The 23,939-nt window shown below is 38.0% G+C and overlaps 1 protein-coding gene across 4 annotated transcripts in view; it reads left to right on the forward strand.

Moving 5' to 3' along the window:
- The window catches only part of ITPR2 (inositol 1,4,5-trisphosphate receptor type 2), a 526,334-nt gene that overhangs the window by 284,621 nt on the left and 217,774 nt on the right, over positions 1–23,939 (forward strand). For all 4 annotated transcript variants that reach the window (XM_027129402.1, XM_027129406.1, XM_027129405.1 and 1 more), the window contains 3 exons: positions 11,685–11,875; positions 17,163–17,305; positions 22,076–22,184. In XM_027129402.1, coding sequence (XP_026985203.1) covers positions 11,685–11,875; positions 17,163–17,305; positions 22,076–22,184 — 443 coding nt within the window. The remainder of the gene's footprint in view (positions 1–11,684; positions 11,876–17,162; positions 17,306–22,075; positions 22,185–23,939) is intronic.

The raw sequence follows: 23,939 nt of genomic DNA on the forward strand, positions 1-23,939 counted from the left end.
CCCCACCCAGCAAACTGAACTATTATGCCCCAGGCATTGCTCACACTATAACTTTCTTTCTCCAGTTTCCACCATTGCCATCTTTCAGCATCTTTTCCATTACTCAAAAAAATTCTTTGTCCAAATTCCTCCATAAAAGCCATTTCTGACTCCCAGGTCCAGATCTGAACTCACCCTCATTTGGCCGTTTATACTTTTCTTACGGTCTTTACTGTATCCTAGCTTACATCATCATAGTATTAATCTACTAGATTTTGAGGGGCAATGACTATGAAGTATCTGTCAAAAAGACATTAATAAAAGCTATTGTCTAGGATAAAAAAGGTGGAAAGCAAATTCTGCTGTGCAATGGGTAGGCCACATCTTTTTTTATTTGTTGGTGGATGCTTTTTATGGAAAAACACATAACCAAAATGAGAGACATTCAGAGGTGAGCACCCATAGTAGTAAAGGGATCTAAACCCATCTTATTTGTGTAGTGACTGAAAACATTTGAAATATTTAGACAAAGAAAAGAAATCCGAGGGGGAACATAATTATTTTCCAACATTTCAAGGTGTGAATGGACTTCTTTTACAGGTTCCCAGGAATAGGATTATAATTAACATATGGTAGCTGCAAGAGGCAGATTTTTGTCCCGTTGTAAAGAATAACTATTTTACAGTTAGTAATCTTAAAACCTTGGGAGTCACATATGATTCTTCCCTTTTGTTCACTTGCATTAAATACAATAGCAGGTTCTATTGGTTCCACTTCTAAAATACACCTTTTTTTGTGTTCTCTTGTGGGGCACCCTTGTCCAAATACACCATAATCTGACGTGGATTACAGAAGAGTCTCCTTGCTGAACTCCCCACCTCCCCAGTCTCACTACAATCCATTCCCTACACAATAATTAGAGTGATCTTAAAATGTAAATCGAACCCTATCTTTCACCTATGTAAAACTCTCCATTTCACTGAAGATTCCTATACCTTATCATGACTTAGAAAGCCCTTCATCATCTGAGCTTCATCTACTACTACTTTCCCCCATTTCCGTACCCTCGCTTCACCCACACCGGCCTTCATTCTGTCTCTCATCTACAAGCCTTTTTCTCATCGTAGGGCATTTGCCTGTGCTGTTCCCACTATTTGGATCCTTATCTCCCAGATGGTCACGTGTTCAAAAGTTCAGTGCTCAGTGAAGTGTTGCAGCTCCCCTCATCCTATCTTACTGTCTTAGCACTATTTGAAAGCACCTTGTTTGTTTGCTTCTTTGTTGTCAGCTTCTCCCATTAGAGCATAAACTATGAAAGCAGGGACTTTGCTTTATTCACTGATCACTCCTGCCTAAGAGTGTCTGGTTCTGATGAAGCCGGTTTATGAATGTTGTTGACTGACAATAATTCATGAGCTAGATATTTCACAGATAGTGAAATTTAGGAATAGAAAGGTTAAATAACGTGCCCGATTAACAAGTAGTTGAGTTGGATTTGAAATCCAGGTTCCTCTGAGTGTGAAGTTATGCTCCTCCAGGTTGTCCCAGAAGTCATATCTTAGGAAGCCCTGACATATAAACTAGAACTATGGCAGTCTGGCTTGCTGGTAGGGAGCTGTCTGAAATTTTATAACTCAGGTGCAAGGTCATTTTCGTGTTTCAGCAACTCTTTAAGAATACAAAAGGGCATTATTATAATTCAAATATGTAAGAATTTATAGTTATAAAACAAAGAATATACATATTTAAGAAAAATATTACAAGTCGGGAGAATACTTAGTTTTTATAAAGCGAATTTTCAATGCATTTACAAATTGGTAAACATACTCCTATACATACAAATAGCTATTATATTATCTATTATAGTGACATTTATATAACAGTTTTCAGTTTGTAAAGTGCTCTCAACTACATTGGTTCAACTCATCTATCATCAAAAGTATTTCACTCTCTTCCATATTTGTACATTGGACACAAAAGGTAGTTAAAACAGCAAAAGTATTTACTAAATTAGCACTTACCTGGCCGGGAGTAGAGAGCATTTATTAGTGATAGACATTGTGGTAAACCCTATGATGTGGACATAATTCTTAGCCCCATTTTACAGATGCAAACATGAAGTTAGCAAGGTTAGACAGCTTGCTAGGTCACACAGGCAGGTGTGAACCCCTTCTAGACTGACATGTTAGCAGGCATTTGTGATGCTCTACTATCACAAATAAGTTTAAGTAAACATTGTTTTATACCTTTAAAGTACGAAATATTGATCAAGATGTTAATGCCCTTGGTCAGTTACTGTTCCTCAGTTTATTCATTTATATAAAATACAATAGCACGTGTTAGAAGTACTTCAAGAAAAAGCATCCAAGGATTACTCCCATGTTACTTCACTTAAAAAAGAATTTTGATCCATGTGTTTCATAATCTTCAAATGATTTAGGGGGATTAATATTGGGTACTTTGTTGGAAACATAATCATTTTTTCCACATGGAAATTCTGTAAAATATCTTGTACAAATGGTTTGAATAATGAACATCCATCTTCAAGCCAGTTGTTTCCCCCCCAAATTCGAATGTGTGTAAATCATTAATTCTTTGAGAAGAGAAATTCAGTCTTTATTAAAACAAACATGTCTATTTTCATCTATCTAGATGTTATGGCTGATTGTATAAAGAGCTTGACATAATACATCCCTGTAATTATGGTTTTAAAGTAATAATGGAAATATAAAAACTCCATTATTAATTAATTAATTTATGGCTGCGCTGCATGGCATGTGGGATCTTAGTTCCCCAACCAGGGATCGAACCCATGCCCCCTGCAGTGGAAGCGCACAGTCTTAACCACTGGACCACCAGGGAAGTCCCTCCATTATTACTTTAAAAAAATTAAATATGAATGAGTCAGAAGACAGGGCAAAATCTTATAAAGGTTTTCACTTATTTATTAATTGAACTATTTATAATGAACCATCATTACCTGAAAGGCATTATTCTAGTTGTAAGGGAACTGCAGTCTGTCAAACCATATTTCCTGCCCTCAATGAATTTCTAGTACATTGGGGGTAGATGTAACATGTATAGAAATCACAAAGCAGAATAAAACTAAGTACCTTATCTGTTACAAATTTCTAGAGCCTGACACTGTGCCTAGAGCATGGTAGGTACTCAGTGACTATTTATTGTATGAACAAAATACCTGGGTGAATACAAAGAAATGAGTGAATATCCTTTTCTTGTCACTGGCTGCATGATATCCTATTGTGTGCCTATATTCTAATTTATTTAACCCCACTGTTGGTTATTTATGTTGTTTCCAGTCATTTCGCTCATGAGGAAGAATAAGGTAAACACCTAAAGGTAGAATTTCTGGGTATTCTAATTTTGACAGATGCTGCCCTCTGTAGAGGTTGTTCAATTTATATGCCGCAAGCAATGTAGGAGAGTGTCTTTCTCCTTGATAATGTGCTATGTTATCAAATTCTTACATATTTGCAAATCTTATATATAAAAGTATTGTTATAGTTTTAACGTGTGTTTCTCTTCTTATGAGTGAGGGAAAACAAAACCTTTCCATATGATTGATTCATTGGTATTTTCTGTGAACTGTCACTTCTTGTGTTTTGCTCACTTTTCCTGAAGGCTTTGTTTTTCTCAATAGTTTGGATAGCCCTTTATTTCTTAAGAAAATGAGCTCTTTGCCTGTAAGTAGCCAATATTTTTTCTCAATTTTTCATTTGTCATTTCAATATTTTTTGGCATGCAGGAATTTCTTTTCTTTTTTTTATAAACATTTATTTTATTCATTTATTTTTGGCTGCATTGGGTCTTCGTTGCTGCACGCTGGCTTTCTCCAGTTGCGGCGAGCAGGGTCTACTCTTCGTTGTGGTGCATGGGCTTCTCATTGCAGTGGCTTCTCTTGTTGTGGAGCACGGGCTGTAGGGCGCATGGGCTTCAGTAGTTGTAGCACGGGGGCTTAGTAGTTGTGGCTTGCGGGCTGTAGAGCAGAGGCTCAGTAGTTGTGGCGCACGGGTTTAGTTGCTCCACGGCATGTGGGATCTTCCCGAACCAGGGCTCAAACCTGTGTCCCCTGCATTGGCAGGCGGATTCTTAACCACTGCACCACCAGGGAAGCCCAGAAATTTATTTTCTTTTAGGCATTTTAGGTTTTCTTTCATCTTCAGAGTGGCCTCGATCAGTATAAGATGCTGTTTCTTAATTCCCATTGAGAATTTTCATGTTTTTAGTTTCTCTGTCTGTTTGTGTTTTTGGTGTGACTGTTTACAATTTTGAGTTATCTGGAATATATTTAGTTGTAAGGTATAAGATATGGAATTAACTTAATTTTTTCCAGATGACTAGTCACGTGTGCCAATACTAGTTCTTGCACAACCATAAAATTATATATATTTTTTTATTGAGGTAAAATTGATATAGAACAATGTATTAGTTTCAAGTATGCAACATAATAATTTGATATTTGTATACACTACAAAGTGATCATCACAATAAGTATAGTTTCTATCCATCACCATGCAGTCGACCCCCTTCACTCTTTTCACCCACCTCCTAACCCCCTTCTCCTCTGATAACCACTGATCTGTTCTCTGTATCCATGAGTTTTGTTTTGATTTGTTTGTTCATTTGTTTCGATTTTTAGATTCCATGTATAAGTGAAATCATGTGATGTTTGTCTTTCTCTGTCTGATTTATTTCATTTAGCATAATAACCTCAAGATCCATCCATGTTGTTCCAAATGGCAAGATTTCCTTCTTTTTTATGGCTGAATAGTATTCCATTGTATGTGTGTATATATGTTTTATATATATATATAAAAGATATCTTCTTTATCCATTCATTAATTGATGAACACTTAGGTTGTTTCCATATCTTGGCTATTGTAAATAATGCTGCACTGAACATGAGGGTGTGTATATCTTTTGGGGTTAGTGCCTTCGTTTTCTTTGGATAAATACCCAGAAGTAGAATAAGTGGATTATATGGTAGTTCTATTTTTAATTTTTAAGAAACCTCCATACTGTTGTTTTTCGTAGTGGCTGCACCGATTTATATACCAACAGTGCAAAAGGATTCCCTTTTCTCCACATCCTGTTTAACACCTGTAATACAATTGTTTTATTTATTCAATTTAGGGGTTAATTAAGTATAGTTTGAGTACCAAACAAGAAAGATACATTTTGTGTTTTTAGTGTTCTTTGTATTTAAGAACACTAGTGTTTTGGTACAGATTTATCCTGGATATTTTGACATGATTCAGAACCCCATTATACCTTCCTTGTGCACCAGCTGTCCTTGCTCTTGCGGACCTGTACAGGAGAGCTTGACAATAAATGAAGCGTTATAATTACTGCTCACACTTTCTGTTGCCTTTTCCCCCTGCCTGTCAGTTTATCTCTCTAAGCATTTTTTTTCCTGTCAGTTTATCTCTCTAAGCATTTTTTTCCCATGGCACTTACCACTGCAGTATGTGTGTTCTCAGAGATTTTTGGTCTGGCAGTTACCACCAGTAATTTTGTCTAATTTAACAATTCCACACAATATGCAAGACTTAATGAATAATAATTAGCAATAGATTTCAATTACATCTTAAAATCACTGCAAAGTCTTGTCTTATCTAGAGAATTTTCAGGATTTGCAAGCCTAATTAGTTGGTTAGCCCAATAATCACAATACCTGTGAATAAAGATAGCGCATTTTAGAGAACTGTCGCTGCGCAGAGCTCTATAAAAGGTGAATTAATAACAACCCGTCCTCTCTCTTATTAGTTTTTAAAGAACTCCGTATGCTTATTCTCTGGCAAAATACCCTTAACAAGATAGTATCTTAGCTTCAGTCGAACTTAGGAGTGAAACTTAGGAACATTTATTTTTTAAACATCTTAAACTTTAATGTGACCACTAAAACACAGAAGTTGGAGTTATGTGCCCGAAGAATAACTGACTGTTGGTAAATTCATTAGTTTTTCCTTATTGGGGGTGGGGAGGTGGGGTAACCATTAACCCCAAGAATTCGTCCTAGTTCACATTGCAATATACTATTTATATCAGAATTTTTTCTAGCTAAATAAAAGGAAGCTAAGTTTGAATCATATTTTTGGTTGCATTTGAAAAATATTATTCTGGTTATTAATGGTCTTGTAAGTGAGATCATGAATTAATTCCTTTCTTTTCCTGGTCACAATCTTCTGCTTTAATTTTTAAACAATATATAGAAAGCTAAATTAGCACTGTCAACTTTTTTTTTTTATTTTATTTTTTATTTTTAGCTGTGTTGGGTCTTCGTTTCTGTGCGAGGGCTTTCTCTAGTTGCGGCAAGCGGGGGCCACTCTTCATCGCAGTGCACGGGCCTCTCACTATCGCGGCCTCTCTTGCTGCGGAGCACAGGCTCCAGATGCGCAGGCTCAGTAGTTGTGGCTCACGGGTCTAGTTGCTCCGTGGCATGTGGGATCCTCCCAGACCAGGGCTCGAACCCGTGTCCCCTGCATTAGCAGGCAGATTCTCAACCACTGCGCCACCAGGGAAGCCCAACACTGTCAACTTTGCTTTCAAATTAATCTTTATAATATTTTGACAGTACAGAGAATCTATTTCAGACCATGTCTTTAATGGTATTAATATTTTTACATTGCTTGAAAAAGTTTCGTCATTGTCTACACAGCTGACTTATTTTAACTCAAATCCTTTCCCCAGTTGCATAGTTAATTTTCTTTTATTGCCTAGAAATTGTGATTTAGCCTTTGGCTAGAGTTTACCTTTGGACATGAGAAAGTAGGGTTTACTTTAGCCAGTTCATTTATATCGTGCAATCTGCGCTAAGACAAGAGACTAGAAAATACCACCTAGAGTGGTACAGTTTGGGAGACCAAAAAAACCCTTTCAATAAACTTTGGGATGGTGGAGTCTTCTCATTCTGGTTTGTCCCTGCTGCTGGCCGTAGTGGAATAGTGGCAGCAGCTCATAGATGCATGAGGTAGGGGTGCGGGGGTGAGACTTTCCTGACCACACTGATAGGAGGGCTGCACTGCTAGGAATAACAGAGGTGCTACCATCGGATTCCATTCCCACTGATATCATTAGAATACTCCTTGAGCACGTCTTTGTGTAAGTGACGTTCATAGCAACAAATGCTCACTTGTTGGTTAGTTGTATCTAACGTACCTGTTTCCTAAAGGGGAGGTAAGTCCACCCCCCCCAACTTTGTTTAAACATGAGCGGAAACTTTGTTGTAATAAATTTTGAGCAACTTTCAGTTTTACAATTTTCGTTTTTTTCTGTTGCTTAAAAAATAACATATAAGAAGTATTGTCTTCTGTTTGACTTTTGAATGTTTAGAGCAAACCCAGTTTATAAGTGAAACAGCCATAAAAGGATGAAAGTCTTGCTGGGATTTGATCATGGTGCGGGATTAAGTATTTATAAAAATATGTGCAGCCTGGACTTTTCAAGGCTGTCAGTCCTTCAGATGGGACAGGAGTGCAGTTGCTTTGCTGTGAGTGATGGACAGAAACAGAGACATTGTATGCTTTGGAAAGGGAAATTTATAATGAATATTAGGAAAACATTCACTACGGAAATTTGGGCAGTGGTGCAATTGATCGTTAGGGTTGCCTTAGAGCTGTTATTATTTCCTTAACACTTCAGCTTGAGCCCTTGTTTAAATTGGGAACTTTTTGTATTGGTAGCTAAAATTATCTGTTTTCGAGAAGTTTTTAAGTATCTCTGAGCTTCAGAGAATTTTCACCGGCAGAAATAGTACTGCCCACTGTTGTTTTCCTTGGGATTAGGACTTCAACATATATTTTTGGGAGGCACAATTCAATCCATAATAACATTATAGATGTTTACTAGAATATGGCCAATATGCTTATTTAATACTATTAAACACACACAGTAGACCTTCTCAGTTTAAGGACTTAACATCTTTCTTCAGCTCAAGGTGACTAATTGTCCTCTATCTTTTCTTAATCATTTCTTCCTTTTCATTGTCTCTGATATTTTTTCTAGAGCTTACATTTATTAGTTATTTGACTTCCTGGATGACCCTCCCTATTTCATGTTCTCTGTTTTATTTTCCCTTTGACTCTTTTAAATTAATTAATTAATTAATTTTTGGGCTGCGTTGGGTCCTCGTTGCTGCGCGTGGGCTTTCTCTAGTTGCAGCGAGTGGGATCTTCTCTTCATTGCTGTGCGTAAGCTTCTCATTGTGGTGGCTTCCCTTTGTTGTGGAGCATGGGCTCTAGGCACGCGGACTTCAGTAGTTGTGGCGCGCGGGCTCAGTAGTTGTGGCTCATCAGCTCTAGAGCGCAGGCCCAGCAGCTGTGGCACGCGGACTTAGTTGCTCTGTGGCATGTGGGATCCTTCCAGACCAGGGCTCGAACCCCAGTCCCCTGCATTTGCAGGCGGACTCTTTACCACTGCACCACTAGGCAAGTCCCCCCTTTGACTCTTTTATGCTCTAAAAGATTCCTTAACTTTCCCAGATTATCAGCTTGGTCCTTATTCCTATTTTTTTCTTTTTCAGCCAATTTTGAAACGTTTATTTGCGCAATCATATTTTAATTTCCAAGATTTCTTTCTTTTTTTTTTCCTCATGTTTTGGAGGCACTATATGCTCACATTTTCTGAGAACAATAATTACAATTATTTAAATATTTTTTGTGCTTCCCTAAATCATTTGTTTTCACTGGGCCTAGTTATTCTTAATGTTCTTGGTTTTCCCTGTGATTCTTGGCCGTGTGTCATAAAGATCTATAATGACTGGCGTGGGTTTCCACTGCAGTTTTTTTTTTTTTAATAATATTTGTTTTATTTTATTGATTGATTTCTTTTTTTTGGCTGCACTGGGTCTTAGTTGCAGCTGGTGGGCTTCTTAGTTGTGGCATGCAAACTCTTAGTTGCGGCATGCATGTGGGATCTAGTTCCATGACCAGGGAACGAACCCGGGCCCCCTGCATTGGGAGTGCGGAGTCTTTAGCCAGTGCACCACCAGGGAAGTCCCCCGGATCCTTTTTTCTGATCCATTTCTTCCAGGGTCATAAACTCCTTTAGGCTGATGCTGTATGAGGCCTGTTCTTTTGAGCTATCCTATTCTGTTCCTCTCAGCTGAGTTGCTAGGCGAGTCTGGCTAGGTGTTGGATGATAGACCAAAACTGGAACTTGATCCAGATATGGCAGCAGCGGCTCCTGATCCAGCTCCGTCCCCTTGCCAAAGCTAGCCCAGTCGGACTGAGACTTGTGAGGCGGGGAGATGTCATCCGAAGTGGGGGACTTAAGGCACTTCCCCCTCTTCCGGGGCTTGAGTGTGTGATCTGTGTGCTGTTTTGACAGTCTTCCAACCTCGTTCTTTTTTTTAAATTATTAATTAATTAAGTAATTTTTTTATTTATTCATTTTTGAATTTTAAACATTTATTTATTTTTTATAAATCACAGCAAGATCCTTTTTGACCCACCTCCTAGAGAAATGGAAATAAAAGCAAAAATAAACAAATGGGACCTAATGAAACTTCAAAGCTTTTGCACAGCAAAGGAAACCATAAACAAGACCAAAAGACAACCCTCAGAATGGGAGAAAATATTTGGAAATGAAGCAACTGACAAAGGATTAATCTCCAAAATTTACAAGCAGCTCATGCAGCTCAATAACAAAAAAACAAACAACCCAATCCAAAAATGGGCAGAAGACCTAAATAGACATTTCTCCAAAGAAGATATACAGACTGCCAACAAACACATGAAAGAATGCTCAACATCATTAATCATTAGAGAAATGCAAATCAAAACTACAATGAGATATCATCTCACACCAGTCAGAATGGCCATCATCAAAAAATCTAGAAACAATAAATGCTGGAGAGGGTGTGGAGAAAAGGGAACACTCTTAAACTGCTCGTGGGAATGTGAATTGGTACAGCCACTATGGAGAACAGTATGGAGGTTCCTTAAAAAACTACAAATAGAACTACCATATGACCCAGCAATCCCACTACTGGGCATATACCCTGAGAAAACCATAATTCAAAAAGAGTCATGTACCAAAATGTTCATTGCAGATCTATTTACAATAGCCCGGAGATGGAAACAACCTAAGCGTCCAACATCGGATGAATGGATAAAGAAGATGTGGCACATATATACAACAGAATATTACTCCACTGCAGTTTTGAGGCTCTGTTTCTCTACTAGCTTTCTCATGTAAATGACAGGGCTTACCCTGAGTTCTGGGTGAGGGGCTGAATAAATGATACACAGGCTTTCTTGGAGTGTGTGTGTGTGTGTGTGTGTGTGTGTGTGTGTGTGTGTGTGTGAAGCAGAAGGCAAGCTGGGAATACTAACAAGTGTTAAAATAAGGAGGGCTTTCGTCAGGGCTTGGGATCTTTTGTATATTTTCTCTTCTTTGAGCTGCCTTCTCTCTCCCGGCTGTGCTACTGCTTATTTGATGAGGAGTTTGCAGTTTCTTCAAGCTCTGTTCTGCTTCTCTGTCAATTCTTAGCCCCTTCATTTGGCATTCTCTCCAGGCAGGTATTCGTGTTTGTTGAGAGAACATTTCTGCATGTCTTTAACTTTATCCTCTGGGTAAAAACCTCTGCTGCCAGCTGCTCTGTTTATGCTAGTCAGAGGGATGAATGCCTTTACTTCCCAGATATTCAGATGCTATTCCTTCTTGAGTTGCCAGATGACTTTCCCATCCCCCGTGACCACTTTGTGTGTGTCTGGGAACCTAGGAAGACCTGTTCTAATTCTTATGTCTTGTAGAGCAATTTCTTCTTTCTTCTTTCTCTGATGGACAAATCCCATCTTCATTCTGCTTGCAGAAATGCCTCAACATTTCTGTTTTCCTTACGGCAAGCACTCTTATTTTTCAGTATTGTGATATAGGGGATTAAAATATAAATTTCAGTGGATCCTGGGAAGAAAGAAGGACATGTACTGTGTACTGTCTTCCAATGCAGATTTTTTTATACTTGTCAGTTTTTTTATTTCTTCTCTCAGATGTTTTACCACATGCAGTTTGGTGCATTTGTTCACGTTTGTGCACAGACACATACACGTGAATTATAGTAATAAAATGGACTGGCAGGATTTTATCATGTGTCTTCTGTCTGCTTTTTAATTTTCCTTTGCATCTTGGAAGGTACAAATTTATATGGTTGGTATACAGTGTTTTGCCATATTGGTGCTTTGTAAAGTGCATTTCAAACATTAACCATAAAGAAATCACATAAATTCTTGAATGTTAATGAGCCCACTTTAATAATTGGTCTTAAGAATTGAGATACTTTCAAGTTAATAACTTTTGCAGTTATATAAAATAATTTGACAGAATTTGAAGGTTTGACATTTTCTTTTCCCCCCCAATTTTATTGAGATATGATTAACATATAATATTGTCATTGATATATGTATATATTGTGAAATGATTACTACAATAAATTTAGTTAACAGTCATCATCTCACATAGTTACAATTTTTTTCTTGTGATGAGAACATTTAAGATCTATTCTCTTAGTAACTTTCAAATATATAATACACTATGGCTAACTATATGCTTTACATTACATCCCAGAATTTATTTATCTTATTTTTTTCTTTTTTATTTGTTCTATCTTTATAAAATTATTTTGATAGCATGCAAGTAGCTTTAGTCAAATAAAGAGGAAAACATTTTAAATCTTTCTTTTTCAGCAAAGAATCGTGGAATTGCCATTCCAGTGGATTTGGACGGCCAAGTTAATACTCTTTTTATGAAGAGTCACTCCAATATGGTGCAGAGAGCGGCCATGGGTTGGAGACTATCAGCTCGCTCTGGACCACGCTTTAAGGAAGCTCTTGGAGGGCCTTCTTGGGATTATAGAAATATTATTGAAAAGTTACAGGTACAATAAGAGCATGAAATGGCATTAATATTTTCTAAATTATAATTTTTAATATATGTAGTCACATAAATAAAATATGGTTAAAAATATCAAATTCTAGTTGGGGACCAGGCTTTACTTTACAATGTCCTACGAACACCACCCTTTTAAAAAGCATAGCTTCTAGGTAGAAGTTGTGGTGAGTTGTTTTTGGTGAGTATGTATTATTTAATGTGCTCTGATAGTAGAGTAATGGGTCTTAATAACTTCAATACATTAGGTAAAATAATTTACTGTAAAGACTCATGTAATAAAGATTCACAACCTTGCTTCAATTCATCTCTAAGTATCCTTTTATACTCCTTTGGTGAGAATGGTGTGAGCACCTTTACTCCCAATTTATTTGCGTAGTATCCCACTCCTGTTTTTGGCCTGGACATTCTGGGACACTGAGTAAAGAGAGACATTGTATTAGTCTGCTTGGACTGCCATCACAAAATACCACAGACTGGGTGGTTTAACCAACAGAAATTTATTTTCTCACAGTTCTGGAGCTAGAAATTCAAGATCAAGGTGTTAGCAGGTTGTTTTCTTCTGAGGCCTCTCTCCTTGGCTTGCAGATGGCCTACTTGTCACTGTGTCCTCATATGGTCTTCCCTCTGTGCACATACACATCTGTGCCCTAATCTCTTCTTATAAGGACACCGGGCATTTTGGACTAGAGGCCATCCATATGAATTCATTTTAACTGAATTACCCCTTTAAAGGCCCTAACTCCAAATATAGTCACATTGAAGTACCAGGGTTAGGGCTTTATCATATGAGTTTTGAGAGGGACACAATTCAGCCCATAACAGATATCTTCCCTCTCACATAATTAGTGGAAGATTTCATGGGATGATCTGGGGTATGGCTTGCGGAAAGTTCTTGGCGTGAAGAATGGTCAAGACATGAACTGGAATAAATATTGTAAGAGGTAATGAGTAGATTAAATGGTGAAGGTTCAGAGTTTTGATAGATGAGCATTATACGTGATTATAAAGACGAGTTAGGGACTTCCCTGGTGGTCCAGTGGTTAAGATTCCGTGCTTCCACTGCAGGGGCCACAGGGGCACAGGTTTGATTCCTGGTCGGGGAACTAAGATCCTGCATGCCACGTGGCAAAGCCGAAGGGAAAAAAAAAACCAAAAAACAAGTTAGACTCAGTCTGAAAACTTGAAGGTTATAAGTCATTAAATGTTTTGAGGAAAATGTCATTATAAATGAGTAAGCAGTTATTGGTTTGCAGGATAGAAATATCAGGAAGAGACTAGAGGAAGGCAGATTAATAAGAAATTACTAAACATATCAGCCAGGTGGTGGTATCAATGAAATGAAAAAATAGGTGTTATATACAATAATGAAGGCAGGGTGAACAGACCTGGTGGTTTTTGGACGGAGACAGAGAGGGGACATGAGGGGTGTTTAAGAGGCACTGATGATTGGAGACTAGGTGATGTTATAGACTCTTCATTGTAAGAGGGAAGGAGAGGATCCGGTAAAAGATGTTGGCTATGATCATTGAACATACAGTGAATTAGGTTTATAGGCTACTGAATGTATTGGAAGGTAAGTCTATATTTGGAGATAATAGTTGGAGTGAGGATAGTGGTTGGTATTGCTGAAATAGAGAGTATAGTGATAGGAAAAACAAAGAACATTTTGTGAGTGGCCGGAAGTGGCAGAATGGCCAAATAAATGAGGAAAAAAAGACACCGTCAGAAAGGAGGGAAGTCAGGTTCATGAGAGCCAGAGGGGTAGACATTTCAGGGGAGAAATAAAGAGGGCGTGCTTTAAACTTCTTTTAGCACAGTCATTGGCGTTCACTGGATAAATATATATTTGATGAAAACTCCGTTCCAGCCACTGTGTTAAGTACTGGAGATAGAACCATGAGGTCTGTGCCCTCATAGAAAATGCATTCTGATGCAGTAAGTAAGTGATATGATGTTAGAGAATTAAAACTGCTATGAATAAAATAAATCAGTATAACAATATGATGGAGAATCGCTGGGAGAGTGATCCTGCAGTGAGGGAGCTCCTCTCTATTAAGGAGACAGTGAGTTGAGACCCAAATAATGAAGAGGAATAATCTGTTCAAAGATAGGAGGATAGAGAGCTTTATGGGGAGGGAAGAGTAAATGCAGAGATGTTAAGGCAGGAACGAGGATGTGGGTTTGAAGAACCAAGAGAAGCCCATTGGGGCAAGAGTGAGCAAAGGAAGAGAGTATTATGAAATAAGGAGCCAATTCATGTAGAGACTTTCATGGTAAAGCATTTGGATTTATTCTAAATGTGATGGAAAAACATTGGAGATTTTTAGCAGACTATAGGCATGACTTGGTTTACCTTTTAAAAAACACTGTGGATCTTGAATGGTGAATGGATTGTAGGGTCCAGACATGGAAGCAGTGAGTCTAGTTAGGTAGTTATTGTATTAATTCAGGCAAAAGGTGTCGGTGGCTTGGCTTAAGGGGATGGCAGCAGCAATGAAGATAAGTAGATGAACTTCGGATATAGTTGGTCCCCTAGGGCCAGTGGGACTCTGTGGATGGATGGATGAGATGTGGGATGTTGGAAAGAGAAATCAAGGATGAGCCTGGGTATGATATGATTGGATCATTTGCTAAGATAGGGAAGAATGGGAGAGTTGGAATCAGGCGTTCTGTATGGAGAATTTTAAGTGTTGGATGTCTATGTCAGTATCTCTGTGAGTATGTCAGATAGGCTGCTGGATATATGAGTCTGAAGTGGTTTGGAAAGATGTCCACACAGGAGATATAGATATGGGGATTTTCAGCATACGTATGATATTAAAACCATGGAATTGCGTGAGATTCCTCGCAAGAGACTGTAGATATAGAAGAAAAAGGACCAGGAGCTACCAGGAGCTGGTAAAGGAGTGGTCAGGACATAGGTGGAAAATGAGGTGAGTGCGATGTTACAGAAGCCAAGCGCAGAAAGTGTTTGACAGAGTAGGGCTAAGTGTGTAAAATGCTTAGCAGTGGTTGAGTGACATGAGGTCAGAAAAGGAACCACTAGGTCTGGCAACAGGGTGATGATTGCAGCTAACTGGTACTCAATAATTACTAACATTTATTCAGGAATACTAAGTGGTCAATATGTGTTAGAGCCTGTTTTTTTTAAACCATTTAAAAAATTGAAGTATAGTTAATTTACAATGTTGTGTTAGCTTCAGGTGTTCAACGATGATTCTTTTTCAGACTCTTTTCCATTATAGGTTATTACAAGACAACGTAGAGGCTGTTTTATGTATTTACTTTTAATCCCATGTAATTGCTAGTATCATTATCCTGGGTTTTCATGTGGAGAAATAATGAATCAGAGATCACATAGTTGGCCCATGATCAAAATAGGAGATAAAGACAGAATTCACATCATAGAAGCCTGGGCACAATTTGTTTAGTAAATGAAAGGAAGAAGAGAGGTAATCTGAAAGATAGGTATGTGTTAGTGATGTTTTATTAAATATGGCCACATTGGATAAGCATATTCTTTTCCCACCTTTGTATAATATCTAGTTTCCCATTTATGTGATTTCCTCTCTAGTAGTCTCTCCTAGCTGTCATGAGGAATTTCTCAGAAAGCTTATTTAGAGTAATTGAAGTAGAAATGATCACTTTTGCTACAAAGAGAGGAAAGAGTTAAACAAGTTAACCCCTGAGATCTAGCCCTAAGAAATCAAGAGACTACCAGGAAGAAAATAACATAAAAACACATGTTGTCAGACTTCCCTGGTGGCACAGTCAGTGGTTAAGACTCTGTGCTTCCAATGCAGGGGGCCTGGGTTCAATACCTGGTCATGGAACTAGATCCCATGTGCGTGCCGAAACTAAGAGTTTGCATGCCACAACTAAGGAGCCCGCCTGCCTCAACTAAGGAGCCCGCCTGCTGCAACTAAGACCTGGTGCAACCAATTAAAAAAAAAAAAGCGTGTTGCCATAGCTGAGAGTAACAATAAGCAATTGGCAGTCAGTCTTCTGCTTAACAAAATATGCCACAGGTATGGGTGAATAAAGTATTGCTTTATGCGAGTTTTTTTGGTTTATTTTCTAACTTAGTTATCTTAAAAACAAAGAGGGGATACTTTAATCATTAAAGAATGTTCAGTAAATTATCATTGCTTATAGTCCGTTTTAGAAACATGTCAGATGCTTTCAGCTATAATTAACACAATATTCAGCTAAAAGTGGCTTAAACAATAAAAAATATATCTTTCGCATAGCAAGGAATCTGGATTTGGGGCTCTTCCTGAGGTGTTTAGTTCAGTTGCTTGATAGGTCCAGGCCTTAACACCATTGGTCTGTTGCCTTTCAGCATAAGGCTGGTCTCCAAAGGTCATAAGAGGGCTGCCTCGTATTTTAGATTTTCACACTCTCGAGCTGTCTTGAGATAGCTACTATCTCAAGTATACTGTAGTATCAAGTGTACTGTAGATTCTACTATCATAGGTAGTTCCTAAAGAATCTGCCCCGTCCTCCCCCTATACACAGCCCCGCACTCAGCAGACTTCACCAGATGTCTTATTGGCCAGGACTATGTCACATAATCATTCCTAATCAATTACTGGCAGGGGAAATGGAATGACCATGACTGGCTTAAACTAATCAATCTTGTCTTTAGGCTGAGGGAGCTCATCTCCTTGAGAATGTTGTTACCTGACTGAGAAATAACATGGAGATTCTTTTAGCAAGGAAGAGGATGAGGAAAGGCTATTGGCAGGTGACCAATAGTGTCTATCAAAAAATATAATTTGAAATACTATTAAGTGCCATTGAACCCTTGTACAGTAGTACTGCTGGTTCAGATAATATGTCAAGGAATTTTTCCGTTGGAAGAAATGGTTAGTTCCGGATGACCAATGACATATATGAAGTCTTTTTTAGCTGTTTGCTGAGTATACCCCAATTTGATGAATACCTGCATTGTCTCTATTGCAATCTTAAACACTGCAGTGCTTGTAACAGTGGCTTTAGTGACTTATCATCTTGTCTGTATATCCTTAGAAATCATATAGCTACCCACCCCTCCCTTATAGTATAAATGAAAAAGGAGACTCAAACAGTTTTCATACGGAAAACCAGCCTATACTTAAAGCACAGACATTTGGTACCGTGGGAAGTAGGGTGCCTCTTCTCTGAAATTCCCACATCTCATTCCTGGTTAGTATTCTTAAGGTTGTCCTATCTTCAGAGGATGAAATCCGAGTTAGGTCTTTACATGGTCTCTCTTGTGCTTTATTCCTTAGGATGTAGTGGCGTCCTTGGAGCAACAGTTCAGCCCGATGATGCAGGCTGAATTCTCTGTGTTGGTTGATGTGCTGTACAGTCCAGAGCTACTGTTTCCTGAGGGGAGCGATGCAAGAATAAGATGCGGTGCTTTCATGTCCAAGTAAGTGCGTACAGCCTGAGACGCTGCAGGTGCTGCTCCACTGAGCTGGCCTCTGACGTCCCTGCTTTTTACTCTGCTGATGCCTAATGACAGTTCGCAGAGCGTGTAAAAGGTCTAAAATCCGTGTTAAAATATACCTCCAAAAAATTAGTCTGATTCAACAGAAAATTCTGTTTTGATGACATTCAACTTACATTTATTAATATTTGCTGAAAATGAAATGTCATTATTGGGCACAAAATATCACGTAAAAGAGTATCTTGGTTCTGATGCCTTTCTATAACTGTATGGTATGAAGTTTTAAAAGATTCCTGTTTAAAGTCACTGATCTTCATTAACAGAGAGAGGAAGGAAAGGGTAGTAGCATTTATTGAGGCCTTCCTATGTGCACTGTTATCCTGTGTGTGTTATCTAATCTGCACAAGTGCTCTGCGAGGTTGAGCCTCATTTTAGAGATGAGAAAGCTGGGGCCCAGGCATGCTTCGGGGAAGAGCTGTTAAGTCTCCACCCAGCACCTCCCATGATGCCTTGATGATCCTCATCTGTAGCTCTCTCATTTACGTATTTCTCTCAGCATTTCTGTGGTATTGTCAGGTTTATTAGAGTAGATGTGTTAATCGTAGCATATTTTCATTTTAATGGTAAAGGAACAGGTCTTAAGGAAATAAAAGCAGTTGTGAGAAAAAGTGTAAGTAGCTCCAGAAAGAAAAGACAGACCTTAATGTTGAGGACCCTTGGCTGAGTGATTTGCGCAAGTAATTACACGTAGACTCAGGATGGCCAGTCAGAGGTGCTCGGTCACCTTGGGGAGAGTATCTGGATGGAGAGTCAGAAGAGGCTTCCAACCCTCTTGACCATTATCCATCACAGCCTGTTCCTGTGCGGTTGAGGATACAACTGAAATGGTCTCAAAACCTCCTCTGTTGACATACTGAGGGCGAAACTGAAGGTTGTGGAGACACAAGAAGTATGTTCTTTCTTTTACCAGTTACAGCTGGGATTTGGGGAGAGAAAACAAGGTATGGGGTGCAAAGAACTGACTGCAGGGGTCATGTTGAAGAATAGGTGGGTTTCTGTATTATGGCCAGAATCACGGATTCTTGGCTTTTGATTGCTATGTCTTAAGGGGCCTGGGAAGAATGGGTTTGTCTGGACATTGGCCAGACTTCTAATAAGAATTTTTAAATGAAGAGGTCCAGAGTGTCTGCAAAACTGATGATGGTGGAAGCCATTGGGAAAAAAAATTAAGTAGAGATATTGCCTAGTATAAAAATAGGGTCTTTGACAAATATACTTAACCTCCCATGAATAGGTATCAGTGTATAGAATATAGGTTAAAAAGTGGGTAATAAGCCTGAGAATTTTAACTCCAGTATATTCATATGATACTATAGCTATATCCCAGAGACTTGATAGTTTAGACAAGTGATTGGCAAACTCTGGCTCACAGGTCATTGATCATTTTTGCAAAGAAAGTTTTGTTGAAACACAGCCACACACATTTATTTACATATTGTCATCTATGGCAGCTTTCATACTGTTGTAGAAGAACCCACTAGTTGCCTAGTCTGCATGGCCTACAGAGACTAAACTATTAATATTTACTGTTTGGCCCTTTAGAACAAGAGTTTGCTGATTGAGTGTCAAGAATTAGAGTGTCAATACAGTAGCTGCTAACTGTCCATGGCTACTTAAATGAACGTTTAAATTAATTAAATAAAAGTAAAATATTTAGTTCCTCAGTTACATTTGCCACATTTTAAGTACTTAATGGCCATATGTAGCTAGTGGCCAACAACTAAGGCAGCACAGATACAGGATATTTTAATTATCACAGAAAAAGTTCTGTTGGACAGCACTGGTCTAGAACTTAAAGATATAGGTCTATAAGAAGGTAATATAAAGTAACTCAGAATATCAAGAAAATATTGACCTGTGCTGAAGATGAAGCAAATCTGTTGCAATATTAGGTAAATTCAAAGGACAGAAGCAGAGTGATATGATAATGGGAATATATCACAGGTCCTACACCCAGGTGGAGGAAGAGGGTGTCACACATAGGGTAGTGGTTAGAGAAAAGCTTTTTGTTCTGTTGTATGTGTGTGATTGTAGTATGGCCAGAGGCTCAGGGATATCTGTTTACTTACTCCTTCCTTAATTCTGGGAAGAACCAAGAGTTTTATTTGCAAAGATATCTATTAAAATTAGAGTCCAACTTCATTAATTGCTGTAGACCTTAAGTGGGCCTCCTGACTTCCTCAAATGAATTTAATTCCTGGAACTTGTTGAGTCAGATGTGTCTGCAGGAGAATGCGAGGGCTAAACCCCAGGAAAGGACCAGATTTCACATAGAGTAAGAGAGAAGAGAAGAGGTCATTGTGGGTGTTAGCTTTTATGGTGGCTGCTTATAGTTCATTCATATCAGCACTCACTCCTCTCTTATGAAGGAAGAAGCTTTGTTTCCCAAACTGTGGTATGTGACTTGTGGAGAAGAGGCAACTGTTAATTTTAAAAAATGAATTAGGAAAGAATACAGAATATCAGAGTGCATCTTATAGAGTAAAGATAACTTTTGCATTAGTTTTACAAATACACTCACAGACATGTATTTGCATGGTGGGGTTCATAGAAAAAAGTATTTGAAAGTCACCTGATCTAACTCAACCAAACATTATATGATAGACGAATACCTGTATAAATCCCGAGCAAGTGTTCATTCATTCCCACTGATATTTTCAGATGGTTAGTGAATTAAATATTTTATCTAAAGAAAAGTTAAAAAAATGGAAATAGCCTAAGAGAGAAAAAAAATCAAAAGAAATGTACAGTGTCCATCAAATGATTTTCATATCTTTAAAGACTATATCATGTGGGAAAAAAAAGACTAAATAGCTGAGGTTTTAGAGAGGCAGGTTTTTTTTTTTCATGTCAGGAGAACTTTAGAACAATTATTGTGCCTGACCACATGGACATATAGCACCCTGCCCAGATGGAACATGTCTAAATGGAAATCACTATTCCTTCACAGTGTGAAATAGGTGTCATTTAAAAGTATCATATTCCATCTACTGACCCAACTCTCCCATTTCAGGCATCTGTGATCTCCCTTCCCTCTCTTCTTCCACTTTCTGTACGTCGTCGTTTGCCAGGTCTTGGCTATTTTGTTTCAATATTGCTTTTGGTATCCTTACCCCATCACATGCCCTGTTCATCTCTTGCTTGTTCTCACTCTTCTGTGCCCTTGTTCCCACCTCCATCTGACGTATCTTTGTCACAGGCAGGCAGGGCCATACAAGTCCTTTAACACAGTGGTTCCCCATTTTCTACAGCGTAAATTCCAGACTCTTTAGCACGATATTCCCAGATCCTTCTTTTCAGGCTGCACCTCTTACACTCTCCTCTTCCATGTCTTTAAGTGTCAGCTGGCAGTTGGAGTACTTATTCCCTGGACGTGCCATCAGCTTTCTGCATCTGCCCTTTGTTCATTTCCTTTGCGAGGATGCCTTTTCTCTGCACCCTTCCCTGCCAGGTGAAATCTGTATAGTTAAGTGTTACCTTGTCACCAAAACCTTCTCTCATCAGCCCTAAGCAGCTCCCCCAACAGAATATAATTGTTTCTTTGTCCAGTTTATGGCATTTGCCACTGCCTCTGCTATAGCACTTACGGTGTCACATAAGAGGCAGCTGTGTACAACCTAGCGTGTGTCAGGACTCTTCATCAGTGAACTGTCCTGTCTCCACAAAGTGGTGCTTCAGAATTTTGGCTCTGAAGTCAGATGGTCCTGGGGTCTATTTCCAGATCCCACCACTGAACAACTGTGTAACCAGAGGCAAGTTACTTTCTCTCTTTGGGGCTCTGTTTTCTCATGAGCAAAATTAGCCTGATAATAGAAACTATTACATTAGCTTGCTGTGAGGATGAATGGAGAAAATGCAGGGGAGGTCCTCGTACTTCACCCTGAGAGCTGATAAGCACTCCTGGACATTATCTAGCGAAAGCTCACTTTTCCTTAGGGCTCTGTCCCTCAGGACTCCTGTTATGTCATTGAAATCAGATCATTCCGTTATATTCTACATCGTTTTGTTTTTCTAGGAGGACACATCTCACAGGGTCATTTTGCGAACCAGCTTTTTAACAACATGAGCTATATGTGCTAAGCTGTAAATTCGGATTCTGAACGTCTTACTTGATTCTGAATTTTTGGAGAGTTATAGAACTGTGATCTGCAAACTTTTCTCTTGACAGAGCACCAGTGCAGACGTCACCACTGTAAAATTAATTAGAGTCTTTGCCTAAATTATAGCAAACATAGTAAATGGGTAGACTGTGTTGATGTTCCTTTTTTTTTTTTTATTCTAATCACAAAAACTGCCTGTTTTTACCAAGCCCTAGCAGTGAAACATAGCAATTATTATTAATGGAAACTGGAAAGCAGCCCATTAATGCTAAGGTTCCAAAGTTGTGTACTGCTGCTCTACTATACAGTTAATGTGATATAGTACATAGAAAATAATATAGTATGACATAATATAATAAAATGTAATATACTGCAGATATTCATGTGCACTGGGATAAACTGACTGTAAAACAAAGGTTTTATAATACAAAGCTTATAAGCTGAAGTATAATTTTAAAACTCCGACAACATGTTTCTGGTTTGCTTTATACTCTCAAATAATAGTGTGATTTTTTTCCTTCTAGCATATGATGTTAGTATATAGCTTGAAGAGAAACCACTGTCCTATTAAAGTTTAATGTTTTCTTTTAAGGTTGATCAATCATACAAAGAAACTGATGGAGAAAGAAGAAAAATTGTGCATTAAAATTCTTCAAACTTTACGAGAAATGCTAGAGAAGAAAGACAGCTTTGTGGAAGAGGTATTTAAAATTTTTTCTTAGTATTTGAAAATAAAATAGAATTTCTAGAATATTATAATGAATGAATTACAATAGGCTATTATATAATTCCTTGCATTACGTATTAATGGTGTCGTGTACTTAGATGAATTAGATAATTTGAGTTTTTATGCTATTCAACTCTCATGTCTGCTTTGATTTGAGAAGGGACTAAGATTAGAATGGCCCAAGTATTTGGTTTATTTTTTATCATATTTTATCTTGATTATGTATATTTTTCTCATATAACATCAACAGACCAAGTAAATTTTTTTAACAATGAGCAACTGAGATGCGTTATTAAGATTCTGTATAAAGTTCTGCTGTGTATTGAAATGGTCTCTGCATTTTGGAATATGTTGATTTTTCATTGTAAATATATGTTCATGTCATTTTCTATAATATTATGCCAAGTATTATAAAATAATACTTTTTAAAATAAATGCAACTGTAAGTTTCTATTCTTAACTGTATTAATGTAAGTATTGCACAGATGACTTTTCAGGGAATATCAACTTATAGATAATAATTGTCAGTCTGTTATTAAAAATGACAGCTCAGTTGCTCATTAAGAGATAGCTAGCAGCATGTTTAATACCCAAGATGATACACTTAAATATAAAATATATATCTAGTGTAGGTTTTTTTAGCTAGCTACCTTTACCCTTTACTTTTATGCTAGGTATCAAACATAATTTGTACCATGCTCCTTAATAATTTTTTTGGTCTGTTTCTGTAAATACTAATCATCTGCTGTGTTTAAAATTGGAAGGATTTTATTTTTATTTATTCATTTATGTATATGCCTTCTAATTCCAAAAAGATTGTAGTGGTAGGGTTTTTTTTTATAAAGTATTCTTGTAGAAAAGAAATACAGTGGAATCTTGGATATTAATAGAAGGGGCATAGCTTTAAAATACAGCATCTGAATCAGATGTTTCTTCAGTAATCAAAATGACTTCAGCTTTGTGTTAGTTCATTTAATTTATATTTGAGAAACATCAAAATACAGGTGAGGTGGTCAGTGCAGTTTTAGCAAATGTTTCTGTGACATAGAACTCAAGAAATATGCTTATAAGTTTGAGTATATGGCATCCTTTAAAAAAATGGTACATAGAGTTCCTTGGGACTTCTTGTTGTTTTTCTTTGGTTCCTCAAAATATTGCTGTAGATTGTTTGATTTTGGCTGACGTACTAGATCCTAAAGGTAGAAAAATGGGATCATATGAATTTTTGACAGAAGAGTGAGGTTTATGATAAGTAACTTGTGCTTATCAGGAGATACATAATAAGCCTTCCAATTTTATATAATAGATTATTATTGAATTTCTCTAAAGGAAAATAGGGAAGAAATCAAGTAACATTTTACTCTGACTAGTCAAGAGTATTTCAGCAAATCTCCCAAACCACCCTAAAATAAATCATGCTGGCAACTGTTTCTCCTTTCCATTCCCAGGGCTGTCACTAGTTCAGGCTTTCATTTCCTCTTGTCTAGAAAACTCCAATAGCCCAGCTCCCTGAGACCTCCTGAAGGGAGGCAGGGCTGCTGTTTTCATAACTCCAAGGGCACCATTCCCATCACGCATAATATGCATGGCACCCTTAGGACACGGTCCTCAGGGAAAGGGTCAGACGAGAAAGGCTATTGGGGCTCATTCACTCAGCTCACACACACTGTGAACAACTGTTAAGTGCCGGTTCTTGTGCCTGGGCACTGGGGAGAAGGTGGCGAACGGC

The sequence above is a fragment of the Aethalodelphis obliquidens genome, unplaced genomic scaffold (genome assembly GCF_003676395.1).
Source record: "Aethalodelphis obliquidens isolate GAN/ISIS:26980383/991018 unplaced genomic scaffold, ASM367639v1 scaffold36, whole genome shotgun sequence".
Lineage (NCBI taxonomy): Eukaryota > Metazoa > Chordata > Mammalia > Artiodactyla > Delphinidae > Aethalodelphis > Aethalodelphis obliquidens.